The sequence below is a fragment of the Mesoplodon mirus genome (genome assembly GCF_964341445.2).
Source record: "Mesoplodon mirus genome assembly, chromosome: 2".
NCBI classification, from domain to species: Eukaryota; Metazoa; Chordata; class Mammalia; order Artiodactyla; family Ziphiidae; genus Mesoplodon; species Mesoplodon mirus.
The window spans coordinates 118,449,751-118,468,294 of NC_138977.1; the positions used below are offsets into that span (position 1 = coordinate 118,449,751).

Consider the following 18,544-nt stretch of genomic DNA (forward strand, 5'->3'; position numbering starts at 1 on the left):
CAAAAGTGTGTAAAAAAAAAAAAAAGGCTGGGGTATTAGAAGCCCTTTGGATACTTTGAAATTATGAAGCACACAAAAACATTCTTTTGGTCGCTGAGATCACTCCTCAAGTACTACGTGTTTAATTGCTCGGCACAGGCCACTTAATAATGGAAAATCCAAATTCCTGGCAGTAGGTGTTAATCATTAACAGTGACAGGCCTTCGTACAGTGGTTCAAAGACAGGTGCACGCACCCAGTGCACAGAGACAGACACACAGAGATAAGAAGCCAGGAATCTGGGGAGGAACCGGTATCTATGGAGGCTACAGTTTACTGAATAACACAGAGCACGGCCAAGTCACTGACCATTAATTCCAAGTCTGACGCCTCCTACCTTAAGCAATCAGTGAACAAGAAAGGGAGATAGAGCACGTCTACTGTGCTTTTGACTCCAATCAAAAAAGATGCAATTAGAAACCTTGGGGCGGGGGGGAAAGGCCTATATATTCTTTAATTGTAAATCAAAGGCTCACAAGATACCATAAATGCTGTACTTCAAAAAGCACTGCACAGAAATCACGTAAAAAGAAAAAGTAAAGATACCACTAGAACGGAAGTGAATCCAAAGAACAACAAAGAAACTACTTCTAAGACTTCAAAATGGAGAAAGAGGAGTCATCCATTCTTTTTTTTTTTTAACATCTTTATTGGAGTATAATTGCTTTACAATGGCGTGTTAGTTTCTGCTGTATAACAAAGTGAATCAGCTATACAGATACATATGTTCCCAAGTCATTCATTCTTGAAGCATGCTTTTTTTGATTTTTACACCACATATGATAAGAATTAACTCACTGAATGTGCCTCTGTCCTACAGTTTCATAAATAATTATCAAGAATTAAAAATAAGAGTTTAAAATAATAATAGTTATTAATAACATTGCTTCCACACTTAAAATTCTGTGGTTTCAAGTTTTATCCTTCCTCCAAGTCCTCTCCCATTCCCAAATGTTTTTACTTCTGTTATCAAACATCTAATTTTAGAATTCCTGAAAACCATTTGGGGAGGTGTAGAAAAACAAAACAAAACAAAAACCAGACTCTTTCCTCTGTCATTTTTTTTTTTTTTTGCGGTACTTGGGCCTCTCACTGTTGTGGCCTCTCCCGTTGCGGGGCACAGGCTCCAGACGCGCAGGCTCAGCGGCCATGGCTCACGGGCCCAGCCGCTCCGCGGCATGTGGGATCTTCCCGGACCAGGGCATGAACCCATGTCCCCTGCATCGGCAGGCGGACTCAACCACTGCGCCACCAGGGAAGCCCTCCTCTGTCATTTTAAGTCAACGAAATGTATTAAAGTATCTAAAAAGCATATGAATAATATCACTGATAGTAATCCTTCAAAGAACCGCAGGATTTAAAAAGTAACGCGCTCAGTCCTTTTCCAGTATGACTACGGCTCAGAGCCCCGTTTCCCAAACGCCCGGGCCGGGGATGGGGAGGGCCGTGCTGCCGGGAGCCTGCCCGGCTTCCAGCAAAGCCACTGCTTCCTCTGCTGTCAGGCTAGCACTGTTAGCACCTGTGACGTGGCACAAAGGCTCTGAGCCCCGGGGGGGCCTCACTCGTGCAGGCCCACACAACCCTGAGGGACCGAGACAGCATCTCTGCGACACTTCACTGTGGGAGGCGCTGGCAGAATGGTCTTCATCAGCAAGTGGCAGAGCCCCAAGCCCAACAAGACAGCCTGGCTGGAGCCCTCGGTCTGAACCACTTCTCTAGACTGCTGGAGATTCCGGCACTCCACTAAAGACGTAATATAACGAGGGGGCAGGGCCGGCCATAGGTTTGTAGACGTCCATACAGTCACCCCTGGGGTCTGCCTGAATTCCTGGAGGGCAGGGAGCAGAACAGCCGAAGCAGAGTCCACTGCGCTGTGGACCACCGGCTCAGCTCCAAGTGCTGGCAAGTTGTTGACTCAGAGACCAGATAGATCTTCATCCCTGGAGCATTCAGCCGAGAGGTCCTCCTACTTCTGGTTGTTCTGAAAACAACCTGAAACACAGTTCCTCCCTCACCTGCTGGAAGGTCCTTCCAGCACCGAGGACAGCCCTGCACTCCCCGCCCCTTTCTGTGTTCACTTCTCTTCTCTTGTCGGTTCAGATGTGCAGGCTCCTCTCCCGCCTTCCTGGCCGTCCACCTGGGGAAGCTCTTTAAAACATGGTGCCTATAATCAAACGTGATGCTCAGGATATGATCTGAACAGACTCAAACGGGACTGACTATTTCTTATTATATGAGCTCTATGTACTTATCAGTGGGGTCAGGGTCTAAGGTTGCATTTGCCAGTTTTGAATTTTTAAACCCACAAAATACTGAAAAATCTAAGGAAGAGAGTGAATTACCTATAAGTCTGCTATTTGAAAAATATGGCTTACCAAAAAAAAAAAGAAAGAAAAAAAGGATTTTAGCAGCTCACAGATTTCTCCCTAACCTTTATTTTTAACTTAGTTAAAATTATGAAGTATTTAAAATATACTACGATTAGAGAGAATAGCAAATACCCATGCACTTACTATCAATATCTAATAGATGCGAAATTTTTACCATATCTGTTTCACGTCTGTTAAGGTCCTAGGCGCATCATATCTAATCCTATCCCCTCCCTCTTCGGATCCGCTGTCCTTAAGTTGGTTTGTATCCTTCCCCTGTCTATACTTTCAGTCTTTTTGTACATTTGAATAGTATTATTGTTTTCTTTTAAGTACTTGATCCATCACTACCATTTTCTTTTTGTTTTTAATTAATTAACTTATTTATTTATTTTGGCTGCGTTGGGTCTTCGTTGCTGCGCGTGGGCTTTCTCTAGTTGTGGCGAGCAGGGGCTACTCTTCGTTGTGGTGCACGGGCTTCTCATTGCGGTGGCTTCTCTTGTTGCGGAGCACAGGCTCTAGGCACGCGGGCTTCAGCAGCTGTGGCTCGTGGGATCTAGAGCGCAGGCTCAGTAGTCATGGAGCACAGGCCTAGTTGCTCCAGGGCATGTGGGATCTTCCCGAACTAGGGCTCGAACCTGTGTCCCCTACGTTGGCAGGCGGATTCTTTTTTTTTTTTTTTTTTTTTTTTTTTGCAGTACGCGGGCCTCTCACTGCTGTGGCCTCTCCCGTTGCAGAGCACAGGCTCCGGACGCGCAGGCTCAGCGGCCATGGCTCACGGGCCCAGCCGCTCCGCGGCATGTGGGATCTTCCCGGACCGGGGCACGAACCCGTGTCCCCTGCATCGGCAGGCGGACTCTCAACCACTGCGCCACCAGGGAAGCCCCGGCAGGCGGATTCTTAACCACTGCGCCACCAGGGAAGTCCCTGAATAGTATTGTTTTATGTGGTTTTATAAATTTACACAATGTGATTATCCTCCTGCAACTGCTTTTTCTGCCCAGTATTATGCCTGAGACTTACTCATGTTGAAACATACAGTTGGAGTTTATTCATCTTAAGTACTGTACAGATTTCCACTATATGAATATACAATAGTTTAGGCACCTATTCCCCTATTAATGGATATTGGGGTTGTTTCCATTTTTTCACTATTACAAACAATACTTCAGAGTGAATAACCTTAATTTCCTTGTGCATACGTGTGGGAGTTTCTCAAGATTACATAACCAGAAGTTAAACAGCTGAGTCGTCTGCCTCTTTTATAGCATAAGATTCAAAGAAGGACTCATGGCATTTAACCACTTTTAAATTAAATTCCCTTTTCACTTAAAAATGTTCACTTAAAAATATGACAATAAAATAATTGCTAATACCTCTTACCTATTAAAATACATATTAGGAACATGTTAAGAAACTTTACTTAGGTATTTATTATTGTATTTACTGAATGTCTACCATGGGCCAAGTACTTTGTTCAGTGCTGTGGATGAACACGACCAAGAAAGAAACAGTATAGTTCCTGAACTTAACTAGCAGAAAAGGCAGACCAAGGACACATAAAGACGCAGATAATAATAAAGTATGACTCAGTGTGGGCATGATAAGGGAGGTGCAGGACACTGCGACACACTTTACGTGGTACAAGAGGATAAGGGAAGGGAGCTCTGGGAGCCTGAGAATGAAGAAGCAGCACCTGTGAGGAGGGGATAAAAGCCAGGGCGGGGTCGGAGGAAAGAATATACACAAAGACCAAAAGTCAGGAGCGTGACGTTAAGGGAACTTGAAGGGATTCAGTCTGGCTGGAGAAAAAGTGAGGTTAAATATGGAAGGACAAGGAAGTTAATGAGGAAAAGGAATTGGCCACTGAAGTGAGGCGGGTCTGATTTGCGTTTTAGAAGGCTCACTGGTGGCGGTGAGGGGCTCAGTTAGGGGAGCGAGGCTGGAGGCAAGGCACCCGGGTAGGATGCTGCTGCAGTATTGCAGGTGATGAGTGGGGACAACAGGGGTCAGGGGAGTGAATTACCACTGAAGGTCTCTGTCACAGAGAAGACCATATCTTCAAGACCTTTGAGATTGGGTACCTAAGAGAACAGTAATCTCATTACTACACAAAGGAAGCACAAGGAGGGAAGGCAGAGGGGGAGTGAGGAGGAGGTTCTGACTTCTGTGGCTGGTTGGAAAGTGTTGCCAAGGTAGTACATCAAGCCCCTTTTTAAAACCTGTCAACAAAATCCAAATCCCTAGCCTGGCAGTCAAGGACCACGCAAGGATACACAGACTGCCATATCCATCTGCGTATCCCAGCGCTCCAACACTCTTCCCAGCACACGGCAGACATTTAATATGTTTGCTGGAAGGAAATTCTAACATTGAAACTCAGAAAAATTTCCCCAGGGACAAGCTCTTAAACTGTATTTTTTTTTCCAGTGAACAATTTGCCCTTTGGGGAATACCTATGACATACATTTTATTCATTCCCAATTCAGCCTGATGACAGCAGAAGTAAGCTGCTCACGGATAGCATTTGGGCATATGATATCTTGGCTTCATGCACAGAAGTATATACACTAGCTCAAGAAATGTTTATGCATATGTATTCAAACCACATTTTTTCATTCCCTTTTGCCCTTAGGTTGGCTAAAGGCCTTCAGTATTACAGTCAATGTGAAAGTCTAGTGACATAAAGGAGAGCCATACTACATAAGTCAAGGTAATTTAACATGGGAGAAGGACTCAGCTATGTCACAATCCCATGTTTCCATGACGTACACTGGAATAAGCAAATGGACTCTTTATTTAGCAAAGCATTACTGCCTACTGAAAAAGAATTCTATTTTAGAATCACAAATATACGAGGTATAAAAGTTCCTTCCTGGACAAGTACATGGCTTTGTAAAGGTTATCAATAACCTGCAATGTTGTATTTTAGCCCAGACATTTGTTGCCAAGTACAAGAGAAGAATTTAACCTACTGAACAATTATACACCTCAGACAACCGGAATACACCTTGAGTCATCAAAATGCTCAAGTATTACAAAACTATCTTTTAAGAAATACTTACTATGCGTGAAGCATAGTACCATGCCCTGAACTTGGGGTCTTCAGTGACTGCTGACAGTCAGTTGTCACCAGGAACTCACTTTACAACTATCTGCCTTCCAATTAGGTGTGTTTCTGCTTCTCCTACTTCACACGTAGTATGTGGTTAATATATATGCAGCTTCAGCACATTTAACATTCAGGTTTATTGTTTTTCTTCTTCTTAAAATACATAAACCAACCAGAGCTTCACTCAACATATTAAGGAATTCAAAAATTACACAATTTCCCAGCTTCTCCAACAAAGCAATGCCTTGGAGATAAAAGGGCGGGGGGAAAGGAGGAGGGACTGGCATAAAAGAAGCTTTAAAAGACCTAACTAAAAACATGAAGCCCTCATTTAAATTCTCATTGGTACCAACCAACTGGAAGAAGACATCTTTGAGGCAAACTGTGACATTTGGGTATGGAGTATCACACTGTATCAAGGAATTACTTATTTTTTTAAGATAATAATGGCAAGAAAGATATTTTAAAAATCCCTACCAGTTAGAGATGCATACTGAAGCATTTAAAGGTAAAATGATGAGAGTCTAGGTTTTAAGTTAAAATACTGCAGTTAAAAAAATGATAATGGGAAAAAGAAATGAACAAAATGACAAAATACTGACAATTATTGAAGCTGGTTAATGCATACTAAGCGTTTAGTATGCCACTCTCTCTCCTTTTTAAAAAAATTTTTTATGTTTGAAAATTCCTCTAATTAAAGCTTGTTTGTTTTCCAATTATATGTTTTGAGTACAGTTCTGTTTCGTTTTGTTTTGCCTGGAAGGAAAGAATCAACAAGTCTGAAAATATTTTAACATAATGCTGACAGTGGTTCTTGACTCAAGTTTTCCACAGTCTCCATAAGTGTGAGCACATTATGCAATTAATATATATCACTCACCTTTTCCTTTGTTCTCAACTCATCAAACATTTGTTGAATTTCCAGCTTCCAGTCATCTTGCATGGAATGAAAAGATTCTTGAGGCATCTCAGTCATAACTGCCTTTTCAATTGCAGTCAATTGTTCAAGAATTAAGGCAAATGATGGACGAATATGAGGGTCCTGTTGCCAGCATTCTAAAATAAACAAGAATCACGGTAAGTCCATTACTCAGTGTAGTTCAGATTATCAGCCCATGTTGACTGTGTCTGCTGAAGATTTTAAACATCAGTTGATAATAATTTTGAAAATTTTATTTTATACAGTGTCTGTGTCAGCAGCCTGTGTAATAATTACTATTAGACGAGGCTCTTGTATTCTGCATTATTTGACACTAGTATGTGGATGTGTGTTTTCTCTGCCTTACCATGTACCATGAACTCTGTCCACCTAAGCTGTCCTGGCCACATGACTTACAGATACACAGTTCTATAGCTCAACCCAAGAAAACCAAAGTCTCTAAAATGTTACAGTCACAAGAGAGGTTCTAAGAAATAGTCTAATAAGTAAGATAACTTGCTGCTTACAAAAAGAGTTACTTAACAATTTTTAAAAGATAAGATCAAAATAGATAAGGTCATGGCAAAACCATGCCAGTTAAGACTGTAAAACATTTTTGGTCATTAGGTAGAATTAAAAATAGCACATATGGAGCCAATTCAATATTGTCTTTGAACTCTGCTAGTGTATTTGATGAAAAGTTTATTACCATTCAACTGAATTTTGTATGAGTCACTATTAAAGTGGATTGTTTTTAAGTTACTTAGTTCATCAAAACTTTACCTGACATCTTAGATCAAAGACACGGTTTCTAATTCTTAAAATAGTATAATCTAAAATCGACTGAAAATTAGAATCACAGAATATATCTTTTTGGTTAAAAAAATATACAGATATTCTAATGAACAATTCCCCTCACCCCCACAGACACACAAAAACAGAGATGCCCAAATACCTTTCATGAGCTTGGCAAACGGCTCAGGGCAGGTGGAAGGAATGGGCAAAGTGAGCTTATTGACTGCCACCCCATAGGCCACAGCAAGACCGTCAATGCCACGATAGGGGACCTCTCCCGTGAGCAGTTCCCACAGCACCACTCCATAGCTGGAAAGCAGAGTTTTCATAAAGTTAAAAGGGGTCTTTTCCTCTTGACACAGTTGGTGGGAGAAACGTACCAGTGCCTTCATCCAGCCCCTAATGAGAATCTTCTCTTCCAACAAAGCCCACATGGACCCTTATCCCAACATGAGGGGAGGGTTTTTCCAGTTAACTTTCCAAACACATGCAAATACACTCCTTCCCGAAATTGGTTATGCCTTCATTACAGGAAAAGAAACTACTTAATGGATAGGAAAGCTTAGGAGCAGTACACGACTGAATTAAACAGGGTCCAGAAGCAGGACACACTTGAAGAGCAATGTGGCTGTTCTGATGTTTGTCTTTCTGTCTCATTTTTTCCACACCTATTGAGGATCTTTAGGACACTGAAGATTCCAGCCCCATATTACTCACCACAGGACTGAAATCGAATCATGCTAACTACTTTTTTTTTTTTTTTAAGATTTTTTTGATGTGGACCATTCTTAAAGTCTTTATTGAGTTTGTTACAGTATTGCTTCTGTTTCATGTTTTGGTTTTTTGGCCTCGAGGCATGTGGGAATCTTAGCTACACAACCAGGGATCGAACCCGCACCTCCTGCATTGGAAGGCCAAGTCTTAACCACTGGACCGCCAGGGAAGTCCCAGGCTAACTGTTTTAAAAGAGGTTTTTAAAATTGTTTCCTTCTGCCTCTCCCTTTATATTTAGGAGATGGGTTACTAATGTTTCCACCTAATGCCTAGTAGTAAGGGACAAAGAAATCCTGTGGGTTTTCCTGAGCCTGCTGGGAGGACATAACAGGTCTTCTTTGTAATGGAGGAAGGTGAAGTGAAAGGAGAATAAACAACGAACAACTGCAGCTGCCATGCTCTCCAAAGCATCAGCAGATGTGATGCAGGTTCATTGCTGCTTCAGTTTAAGGGCAAATGCAATTACATACAAGAACGAGGAAACACACAGTAAAAGGATCTCTAAGTGAACTTTTAAAATGAAGCTAAAGGACCAAATTTCAGTATACACCTATACTAGAGAGTCTCAGACACCCCAGTTCAAGGCAGTACAGAGGAGCACAGAAATAAGCCTTGTAAATCATATACATTTATTCTCTTCTACAAAACCAGTCAGAACCTTAGCTTTCCTTTACCTTCTTCAAAACACAAAGTGCACTCAAATTATCTTTTGACATAAAACATCAGTCACTCCTGACACTCACTTGACTTTAAACTAGAACACATAAGCATATAAGGAACAGTCATATTTGCTTTATTTTTAAGTTCTATTAACATAACTATTTACTTTTCTAATCTTTTAAAACTTCATTCGCTTTAAGTTAAAACAAGAGTTTGAAATTTAAAGAAGTAACTTAATTCTCATTTAATATGCCTAAGGAAAGGCAAAACAGCTCAGAATAACACCAAAAAACCCCACATCATTTACATTTGCTTTGGAACTGATTTCTGAGTCTCATTTGATTATCTCCCGATCTTAAGAGATGGGGGGATTCACAGCATCACAAATACAATAAGTCCTCCATGAAGAAGACCTGGTCTGCAACAAGCGTCTCTGGAGCCCAGGTGGTCATCCTGGCCATGATCACTTCATTTTCAGACCTCTCCACTAGTGCCTAATGGACTCTACACTATATACTGAAAACATTCAGAAAAGGAAGGCAGAAACAACAGAACGTGCCCTGAATTCAAAGGGGCCTCAGGGATCCTCCCACTGATGTTCCATGGCCCTAAAAGCAGAGGCGTTTGCATCCTGAGGCCCCTGAGCCCGGGGCTCCCTCTCCAGCAGGGGGCGTAGCAGGGCATCACTGAAAGACAACTGGACCTAGAAGAGGCAGCACACCTGAGGCTGAGCTGTGGGACCACTACTACCTGTTGCCTATGTCTCCACTCACACGGCCTTGAAGCTGATCTTGAATCACTGATAAAGTATCAGTGACATTTCCTCTGCCATCTCAAAGCACTGTTTTATGTTTTGTTAAAAAAGGAATACATAATGCAGTACCTGTAAATTATATAATGCTATAACTATTAGCAATTAAGGTGCAACCAGGATTTTTCAAAGGCTATCTGCTTAGTTTCTTGAAAATTATCTATGGTATGGTGCATTAGCGAGACACATTCTTAATTTCAAGAGTAAGTAAACTGAACTCATAGATCAATCAACAAAACTCATCTCAGTGCAGGGGACCAAAAATTATTAGAATAACTGAAAACTGAATAAATGCAAAGAAGCTTCCTTGCTATTCTCATTAGCAAATAACAAAATTAAAACCAACAATCACAACATAACTTTGCCTCTTGGAAGTTTCAGAGAATGAATAATTCAGGATAGGTCATTTTTCCAGAGAGAGGTATTCAGGTAAAAACCAATGTGAAAAAAAAGGGAGCTATTTCGATGGGACAATTTTTAAAGTGTAATGCATATTCTTCTGCTCTCTGAAACTGGGTGGGATATAGTATAAAAAGCCCTCTCCTGGGGACCTCCCTGGTGGCGCAGTGGTTAAGAATCCGCCTGCCAATGCAGGGCACACGGGTTCGAGCCCTGGTCCGGGAAGACCCCACATGCCACAGAGCAACTAAGCCCGTGTGCCACAATTACTGAGCCTGCGCTCTAGAGCTCGCAAGCCACAGCTACTGAGCCCACGTGCCACAACTACTGAGCCTGAGTTCTAGAGCCCATAAGCCATAACTACTGAAGCCCATACGCCTAGAGCCCGTGCTCCCCAACAAGAGAAGCCACCGCAGTGAGAAGCCCGCGCACCGCAACGAAGAGTAGCCCCTGCTCGCCGCAACTAGAGAAAGCCTGTGCGCAGCAACGCAGACCCAACGCAGCCAAAAATAAATAAATAAATATTTATTTTTTTTAAAAAAAGCCCTCTTCTGAGAATACAAGTAGCCTAATGATTAAGGGCTGTGGTAGCAGGAACACAGCTTTTAGGCCAGGGACCAGAGTCTGCTACTCACTCACGAGTTTTACAACCCTGAGGAAATTTCTAACCCTCTCAGTGCCTTGGGTATGTACTCTGTGAAACTGGGTAATCATGGGAGACACTGTAAAAGTTCAATGATAGCATCTGTCAAAGTTACCTGTAGGGTAGTAACTGGTAAGGAGGAAGTGGGGCGAGAGAAGATGATCACTAAATACACCAGTATATATAGCAGCCCACAGCACCACAGACCAGAGCCATGCTTCTTGAATGCAATTATTTCTATGGGAATATTACGAAGGAGGTTCTAAAGCAAAGGTATGTGCAGTTCAGAGGGACAGCCGTCCCTGCCTTCTGCATCCTGACATCTAGGACTCTGCTGTGCTTTAATATATCCATGTGTTCTGGAGATGTGTGTGGACGTCTGGCTCCACAACCAGGTGGTTCTGGAAGCCAGCAGATTCCAGTCCTTTTCATAGCCTTTCATGTTTTCGTTTGCTCCTAGGGCCCACTCTGTTCTCAGCTGCCTTTTTTTTTTTTTTTACCAGCTTAGCAACCCTCTCCCCTCTTCTGCTTAGATGCTTCTACTGAAAATCAGAAAACCGAGCTCATATAATTGAGAAATAGAAATGTACAGATTTTGAAGAAAGACCTCTCCATGAGTGTTTGGACTTCAAGACCCATATTTTGGCTGATTTTAGAAATCTTTTTTTTCTTACTTTTGATTCTATGTTTACAGTAGGTGAGGCCGCTGTAAAGCACTTATATAGATTGTACAGCGTTCGCATAGCTTATAATTACATAGTTTATTTTAAAAGGCACACATAGTAAAATGGTTATAGTCTTAAGTAATTATTCCAAATGTAAAATTGATTTATATTTTATTAGTTTTCAGAGTCTTGAAGTATAATTTCTTAAAATAATCACCTATTTCACTAAAGTATTTTGGCATTACATGGTCAGAAAATTATTGATTAAGTCAAGGGAAACACATCTAATATTTTATAAAGACACATGTACTCAGTCTCCACCAGCAGAGTATAAGTCATTAAGTAAGGGGTGAGGCTCAAGCTTCTGTGTTTTTCAAAACGGCCCTAAGACACTATAGAACCCCTGGCACAGGTGATAAATTTCTTAACAGTCATAAGTAGAACAATTAAATTAGAAGCCTGTATTTATACACTGCTGGTGGGAATGAGAACTGGTGGAAAACAGTCTGGCAGTTCCTCAAATGATTAACCATATAATTACCATGCGGCCCAGCAATTTCACTCCCAGGTAGAAACCCAAGAGAAATGAAAACTCATGTCCTCACAAAAACTTCTTCATAAATGTTTATAGCAGCATTATTCAGAATTAGCCAAAATGTGGAAACAACCCACATGCCATCGACTGATAAATGAATAAGCAAAATGTGGTATTATCCACCCAATGGAATATTATTCCACAATAAACAAGAATGAAATTCTGATACATTCTACGACATGAACCTTGAAAATATGCTAATTGAAAAGCCAGTCACAGAGAACTGCATATTATTTGATTCCATTTATATGAAATGTCCAGAATAAGCAAATCTAAAGATACAAAATGTAGATTAGTGATTGCCTTGGCTGGGAGGGATGGAGTGTTGGGGTGATGGCTAAGGGGTATAGGGTTTCTTCTTTGGATTATGAAAATGTTCTAAACTCATTGTGCTGATGAAGGTAAAAGCCATGGAATTGTAGAGTTTAAATGGGTGAACTGTATGATGTGTGAATTGTATCTCAATAAAGCCGATAAAAAAACAACAACAGAAAAATCCTGGAATTTTAATACTAGTCACACAGCATTTTATGAGCATTAAATGAAGGCAAGTAAGCTCCTGGTGCATTGTAACTATAAACAGAGTGACTTTTCTCTGTTGTTCTGATATGGATGGTGTCTTTACCCCCTAATGAGACACAGCCTAATGGAAAATCCAGCTAACCTGGGATTCCATTTTGGTTCAGCTCTCCATCCTCAAACCAGAAGCTTTAATCTTTAGATAATGCAATCCATAAAATGAAGGAGGTTATCTAAATTTTTTTCTCAAACTCCTTCCATGCTAATATTCTGTCTGTGAGTCATGAGGAAGCAAAATTTTTGCTTAAAGTGAAATTTATGTTTATTTACCAACAGGCCTTACAAAACAGCATTACTGTTTACTCAAGTTATAACCACTTTTAATCAAACCTCAGATTTAACAAGTTTCTCTTATCAAATGGAAGTCAAAATCTCAAGTTACCCATTCTGTTGTGATTACAACAATCTTGATCAAAACCACAAAACCTTCTTCAAAAAGGCCCATACAGATCTTCCTCAACTTACAATGGGGTTACGTCTGGATAAATCCTTCGTAAGTTGAAAATATCATAAGCTGAAAATGCATCTGATGCACCTAAACTACTGAAGCTTAGCCTGGTCTTTCTTAAAAGTGCTCAGAACACTTACATTAGCCTACAGTTGGGCAAGATCATCTAACACAAAGCCTATTTTATAATAAAGTGTTGAATATCTCATGGAATTGATTGCGTACGATACCAAAAGTGAAAAACAGAATGGCTCTCTGGGTCCAAAATGGTTGTAAGCGTACCAGTTGTTTCCCCTCGTGATGGCGGGGCTGACCGGGAGCTGCAGCTCACTGCCTCTGCCCAGCCTCACAAGAGAGGACTGGACCACGTATCACTAGCCTGGGAAAGATCCCAATGCCAAATCCCAAGCATGGTTTCTAGAGAATGCATATTGCTTTTGTGCCATTGTAATGTCAAAAAAACCTGTTAATTCAAACCACTGCAAACTGGGGACTATCTGTACTACTGGTTATGCTCAGAATTACTGAATATTTGGGGACTCATTTAAAGGACGTGTAGCAACCAGTTTCTGCAGACACCTGCAAAAACAAAATGTATGGTGCTTACTCACCTCCAGATGTCGCTTCCCTTGGAGAACAAAGAGGACTTGATGACTTCCGGGGCCATCCAGGCATAGGTGCCTGCTGCGCTCATCCTGGTGGTCCTGTGCCACTCTCTCGCTAACCCAAAATCTGTAATCTTCAACGTCTTATTGCAGACGTCATCATGCTCTATCTTCTCCAGTAGCAATACTAAAGAAGAAAATCAAAGGTGGAATACTTTCATATTCTTATAATTTTTCAGTTACAATTTTTCTTTGGCTTTTAAAACACAATCTTCACTGCGGTTGGCAGAGTACTGAGAATGAACCTGCATTTTACCATTTTATCTTACTTAAATCTTGTTTTTCATAACCTTTAGTGGGTCGTTTGTGCCTAAAGTTACAAGTTTAAAAAAAATCCACAGACACAGTACAGCTTTAGCACTCTTTATGAGAAAGTAAATGATTTCTAGGGGCAAGAAACATTTACTGAGATATCACAGGTAGAATGAGAAGTCTGTGAAAGTTTACCTGATCGGAAGAAAATATTTACATTGTTTTTCTTCCAAGAAATTAGGTCCTGATCTAAATGCAGTCTTTTCTACTGAATGTTTCCGAGAGTACTGCAAATAGACAGCATATTACCATAAATCATTATTATTGAAGATTATCTTATATTAAATTCACAAATTGCTTATAGATATGTTAACTCATGAAGATATTTTATGAGATATGATTGCTTTACCAAAGATTGAAATGCAGCAAAAAGTAAAAACTTCAAAGAAACATTATCCAGTTGCTGGTTTCCCCAGCCCCCAGCCTCCTGACAAAATACAGAATGCACAAGAGCAGCTTTCAGGAACTGAGCTGATGCCGGGACTGCCCTGAACTCTCTGTGCAGCAGGAGCTAAAACAACGGAGCTTCCCATCACTGCCCACCTGCACCAGCCTGCCCCGCCCTTCCCGGTGCCTTGGGTTCCTCTCTCCCCTGGTTGACTCCTCTGCCTATAACCAAGCAGAAATGCCTCCCTGGTTTTCCATGAGGCTCTAATGCAGCTCCATATCCATGCTACTTCTTCCCATTTGCTACAGAAGGAATGGTTTAAACCTACTGTTTTTTCTAACTTATCTCCTCACTCCTTCCTTAAAACCCAGCCTTCCAACCTGCAGCGCAGTTGTTCTAGTTCAACCGAATGCCCCGCAGATGGCCCATCTCCACTTCCCTGCCACCGTGTGACTTCTGGCTTCACTGTCCCAAACCTGAATTACAATCGTTCTCACTGGACTGGGTGCTGTCCCTCTCTCCTCTCTCACCCACATGCCACCCCGAGCAGATTCATCTTCCTATAGTGTTGTGGCACCCTTTTATTTTTTTAAACCTCTCGTGAATAAACTACTGATACATGTCACAACAGGGATGAATGTGAAAACCATTCCACTAAGAGAAAGAAGCCACACATGAAAGGTTATGTACTATGATCCCGTACGACATCCTGGAAGAGGGACAGAAATCAGACCAGTGGTTTCTGGAGGCTGAGGGGAAAGGTCTGACGGCAGCACTACACGGGAGAGTTTTTCCGGGTGATGCAAATTCTCTCTTGGTGGTGGTGGTTACAGGATTATATACATTTGTCAAAGCTCATCAAACCGAACGCCCTTGGGGGGTGTGTGAATTTTTATATAAATTATACCTCAATAAATCTGCATTAAAAAAAAAATTCCATGGTTCCCCATAACTCAGGGAGAAGGTCCACACTCCAAAACCTGGGCAATCACAGCCCCTAGATTCGCACAGCAACCTACACTTCAAACTACGCCCCGTGCCTCTACGGACGAGCTTGTTCTGCTCAAGGCAGGCCGGCTGCTCATCCAGCCCAAATGATACCTGCTCAGCGACACCTTCCAAATATCCCCAAGCTGGGAACCATCACCTCCTCCACCCTCCTGGGAGCTCCGTGTTTCTGTGACAGTTCTACGAGGAACCAGGTAACAGACTGCGTGCTTTCATCAGACTCCTCCACTGCTGTTAGCTCTGAGACAGGGAGTATGTAAGTGTGAAACAGGGAGCGTACAAGTGAGGGAGAGAGAGTGTGTGTGTGTAGGCGGTGAGATGGCAGGGAGAGGAAGACAATGGTGAGAAACTCGTGCAATTCACGCTCACCCGCACGCACTCACTGTGTCATGTCCGATTCAGCGCAGGTGCTTAGTGTTTGCAGGTGAAATTAACAAAAAGGGCCCATTCTTATGTTTGTCCTTTGCCCATGCCACTTCCCATCTAATAGAAATAAGAACCAAGTCCTAAGAGTCACTAGCCATCGTCAGTATTCACTATATTCCTTGTACTTTACAAGTGCTATTTCATTCAATCCTCACAAAAATCCCAAGAGATAGGTCTTCATTATCAGAGGATAATCAGTACTGAAAAAAATTCAGCAACACTGAATCCAGTTGAACAGTAATCCAAACTTCAGAGTTAACAGAATACATGTCTGGGGTGGTGGGGAGAGTTGTTATTCAGGTTTCACCTTGAAAAATAACATAAAAATCAGTTTATTTTATTCTTTATTTAACAACATTTTTGTCATCGTTGCAACTACGCACTAACTCTTAGAAGGACAAAAACAAACAAGTGTGGGAGGTTTCTTAGACTTAATGATCCAGGCAAAATTGGAGACTAGCATTAAGACACTTCATGTTTGATCTGTGGAATGTGATCTTAAGGGGGACCACTTGCCCAAATGTTACAGGAATAATGAGTGTTGACTGAGCACATTCTGTCTGTCAGGTACACTTACAGGTATTTTAATCAGATAATCCCACCACAACGCTATAGGTGGATATTATTAATCATCTGTACTTGACAGATAAGGAAACTAAGACACAGAGATGTTGAGTAATCCATCCAAGGTCATGCAGCTGAGGAGCAATGCCACTCTAGCAGTCTGACCCCTGGGTCCATGGTCCTAACTACTGCCTGCATTGCTCAGGTGACAGCTTTTATCAATTTTTCACAAGCGATTTCTTTATCCTTTGGAAATCTCTCTGTACGCAGGTGCCCCTTCTCCTCCTTTCTGATTTCCTGCCGCTGGAGAGTTATCGTCTGATCTAAGTAGAGGCGCTGTGGCATAGTGATGGAAACATGCACTCCAGGGCCAGACTGCTCGGTTTGGACTCTGTGCTTCTGCTTCCTTGCCTGTCATGGGAATTATGACAGTACATACATCATAACATTGTAGAGAGGAGGAAATGAATACATGTAAAGTGCTCAGAACAAGATCTGAGACACAGTAAGCATTTCGAAAGGATGACACATACATATACCCACACAACCCTTTATTGATGGGTTTGAAAGTGTGTTTAGCAAACCTTCAAAATCACTTTCACAGATGTCAGGAAATCCTATCACTTTGCAAGGCCTGAAATTTCACTTTGCAATAGATTAACATTCGTATCATCAATTTAGACAGTCACAGAAGTCACAGAGTTAATGCAACTGGAGAGAACCAACATGAGACAGCTCAGTGGGGACTTATTTATATAAGTCGCCAATACTGAATAAATACTGCTGTGTAGTGATATTCCTTTCCCAAGTGATCTTTTAACTGTAAGATTTGGAGAGCAAGCACCTTCTTCTATCCCACAATCACCTAACGCAGTACCTTCTACATCAAATGGCCAATGGAATGGTTTCTATTAATGATAATTATCACCAGTTCTAATAAGATTATTGCCTACCATTTATTAATCCTCTTCTATGTAGAGTTGTTTCCACTCACATAATATCTCATTGGATCCTGCCATTCTATGAAATGGAAATTACAGTCTCCAGTTCACAGTTCAGAAATGTTATCCCAGATCATACAGCTACAATACAGGGCCACGTTTCAGATCCCATCTGCATGACTATCTATCCAGTCTTCTGCGCTACATATAAAGCTACCCGTTATAAAAAGGGGGCAGAACAACCAGAAATTTCATTTTGTTAATTTTTGAATTTTCCTTCCTTCCATTCAGTTTAAGGAATATTTATTTCTCAGTCTTGATGCCTCATGAATATCAAGAAAAATAAATATCTAATCCTTTAAAACCCTATATACTTAAGCCACAGAAACAAAAAATAACAGATAGATTAATTAGCTACTCCATCAGTTGTATTACATTTTCCCCCCTTATAATACATACTAATTTCACTTTAAAAAATTGATATCCTTACCACCGAAAAAGACTCCAAATTAATGATCAAGATGGCTTGCAGTTCTATAAAACTTTGTTTTCCAAGACACTTTCACATACATTATCTCCTCCTTCTGAAAAACATCCAAATTAGGAAGGCATGAGGAAGCACTGATTAAAATGGGCATTAAAACCATGCTATGTCCCCAGGCCCCAAGTAAGGCCTGGCAGCCCTTAAGGAACCAAAAGCTCAGAAAGGCAACTCTAAAATAAATACAAACAGAACTCCAAGTGAGAACTAAAAGCTAAATATTTTAAATTGATCGCATTTCTCAAGCAATGCCATGGCGGAACGCAGTATTAGCAGCTTTTGCATCGCGGGCTTTAAAACACCTGCCCTCACCCGGAGTCCAAAGTTTCCACGGGAGCTTTCAACTAACAGAAAACAAGTTAAAATAACACTCTGCACGTCAAAAGTTTAGAGTTCCATGAAAGGCCCATTGTTCTGGATTCTATTTCAGAGGTGTTCAGCAGAATTCCTCAAATTCCTTATCTTTGGGGCAAAGTGACCGAAACCAGAAATAGCCAGTGTCCCGACAGGTCACGTGACCGGGCACCTGGCCAGGTTTCAGCCGAGGACAGGCTGGCGGTGCTTCCGCCTCCTGACCTTACCAGGAAGAGGACCTCCGGGAATGACCATGCTCAGAGGGGCACATCCACCCTCTGGGACACAGAAATGGTCAATTCTCATTAGCGACCTAGCGACCAGTGTTTCAGCCCCCAACTTGTGCCACGTCCGTAAAGATTTTTGACCCCCATTAGCCCCATTCTTTAACAATCAGCCTCTACAACTTGTGTTTTGTCTACTTATTCAACCATGAGGCACTCGATTTTTCCGGCTCCTTTGAAGTTTCACTTTGGAATTTTCCGAATTATAGTATATAATGTATATTTTTAAAAGCAATTACAATGTGTCCATTCT

At 41.5% G+C, this 18,544-nt stretch overlaps 1 protein-coding gene across 3 annotated transcripts in view; it reads right to left on the minus strand.

The window, feature by feature from the left end:
* MAP3K21 (mitogen-activated protein kinase kinase kinase 21) overlaps nucleotides 1–18,544 on the minus strand; it is a 153,942-nt gene that overhangs the window by 124,642 nt on the left and 10,756 nt on the right. For all 3 annotated transcript variants that reach the window (XR_014295532.1, XM_082638748.1, XM_082638747.1), the window contains exons 2-4: nucleotides 13,420–13,600; nucleotides 7,395–7,543; nucleotides 6,401–6,576 (exon numbers count right to left, since the gene is read on the minus strand). Coding sequence is in view for 2 of the 3 variants with exons in the window: in XM_082638748.1 (XP_082494874.1) it covers nucleotides 6,401–6,576; nucleotides 7,395–7,543; nucleotides 13,420–13,600 (506 nt within the window). In the remaining variant the exon portion in view is untranslated. The remainder of the gene's footprint in view (nucleotides 1–6,400; nucleotides 6,577–7,394; nucleotides 7,544–13,419; nucleotides 13,601–18,544) is intronic.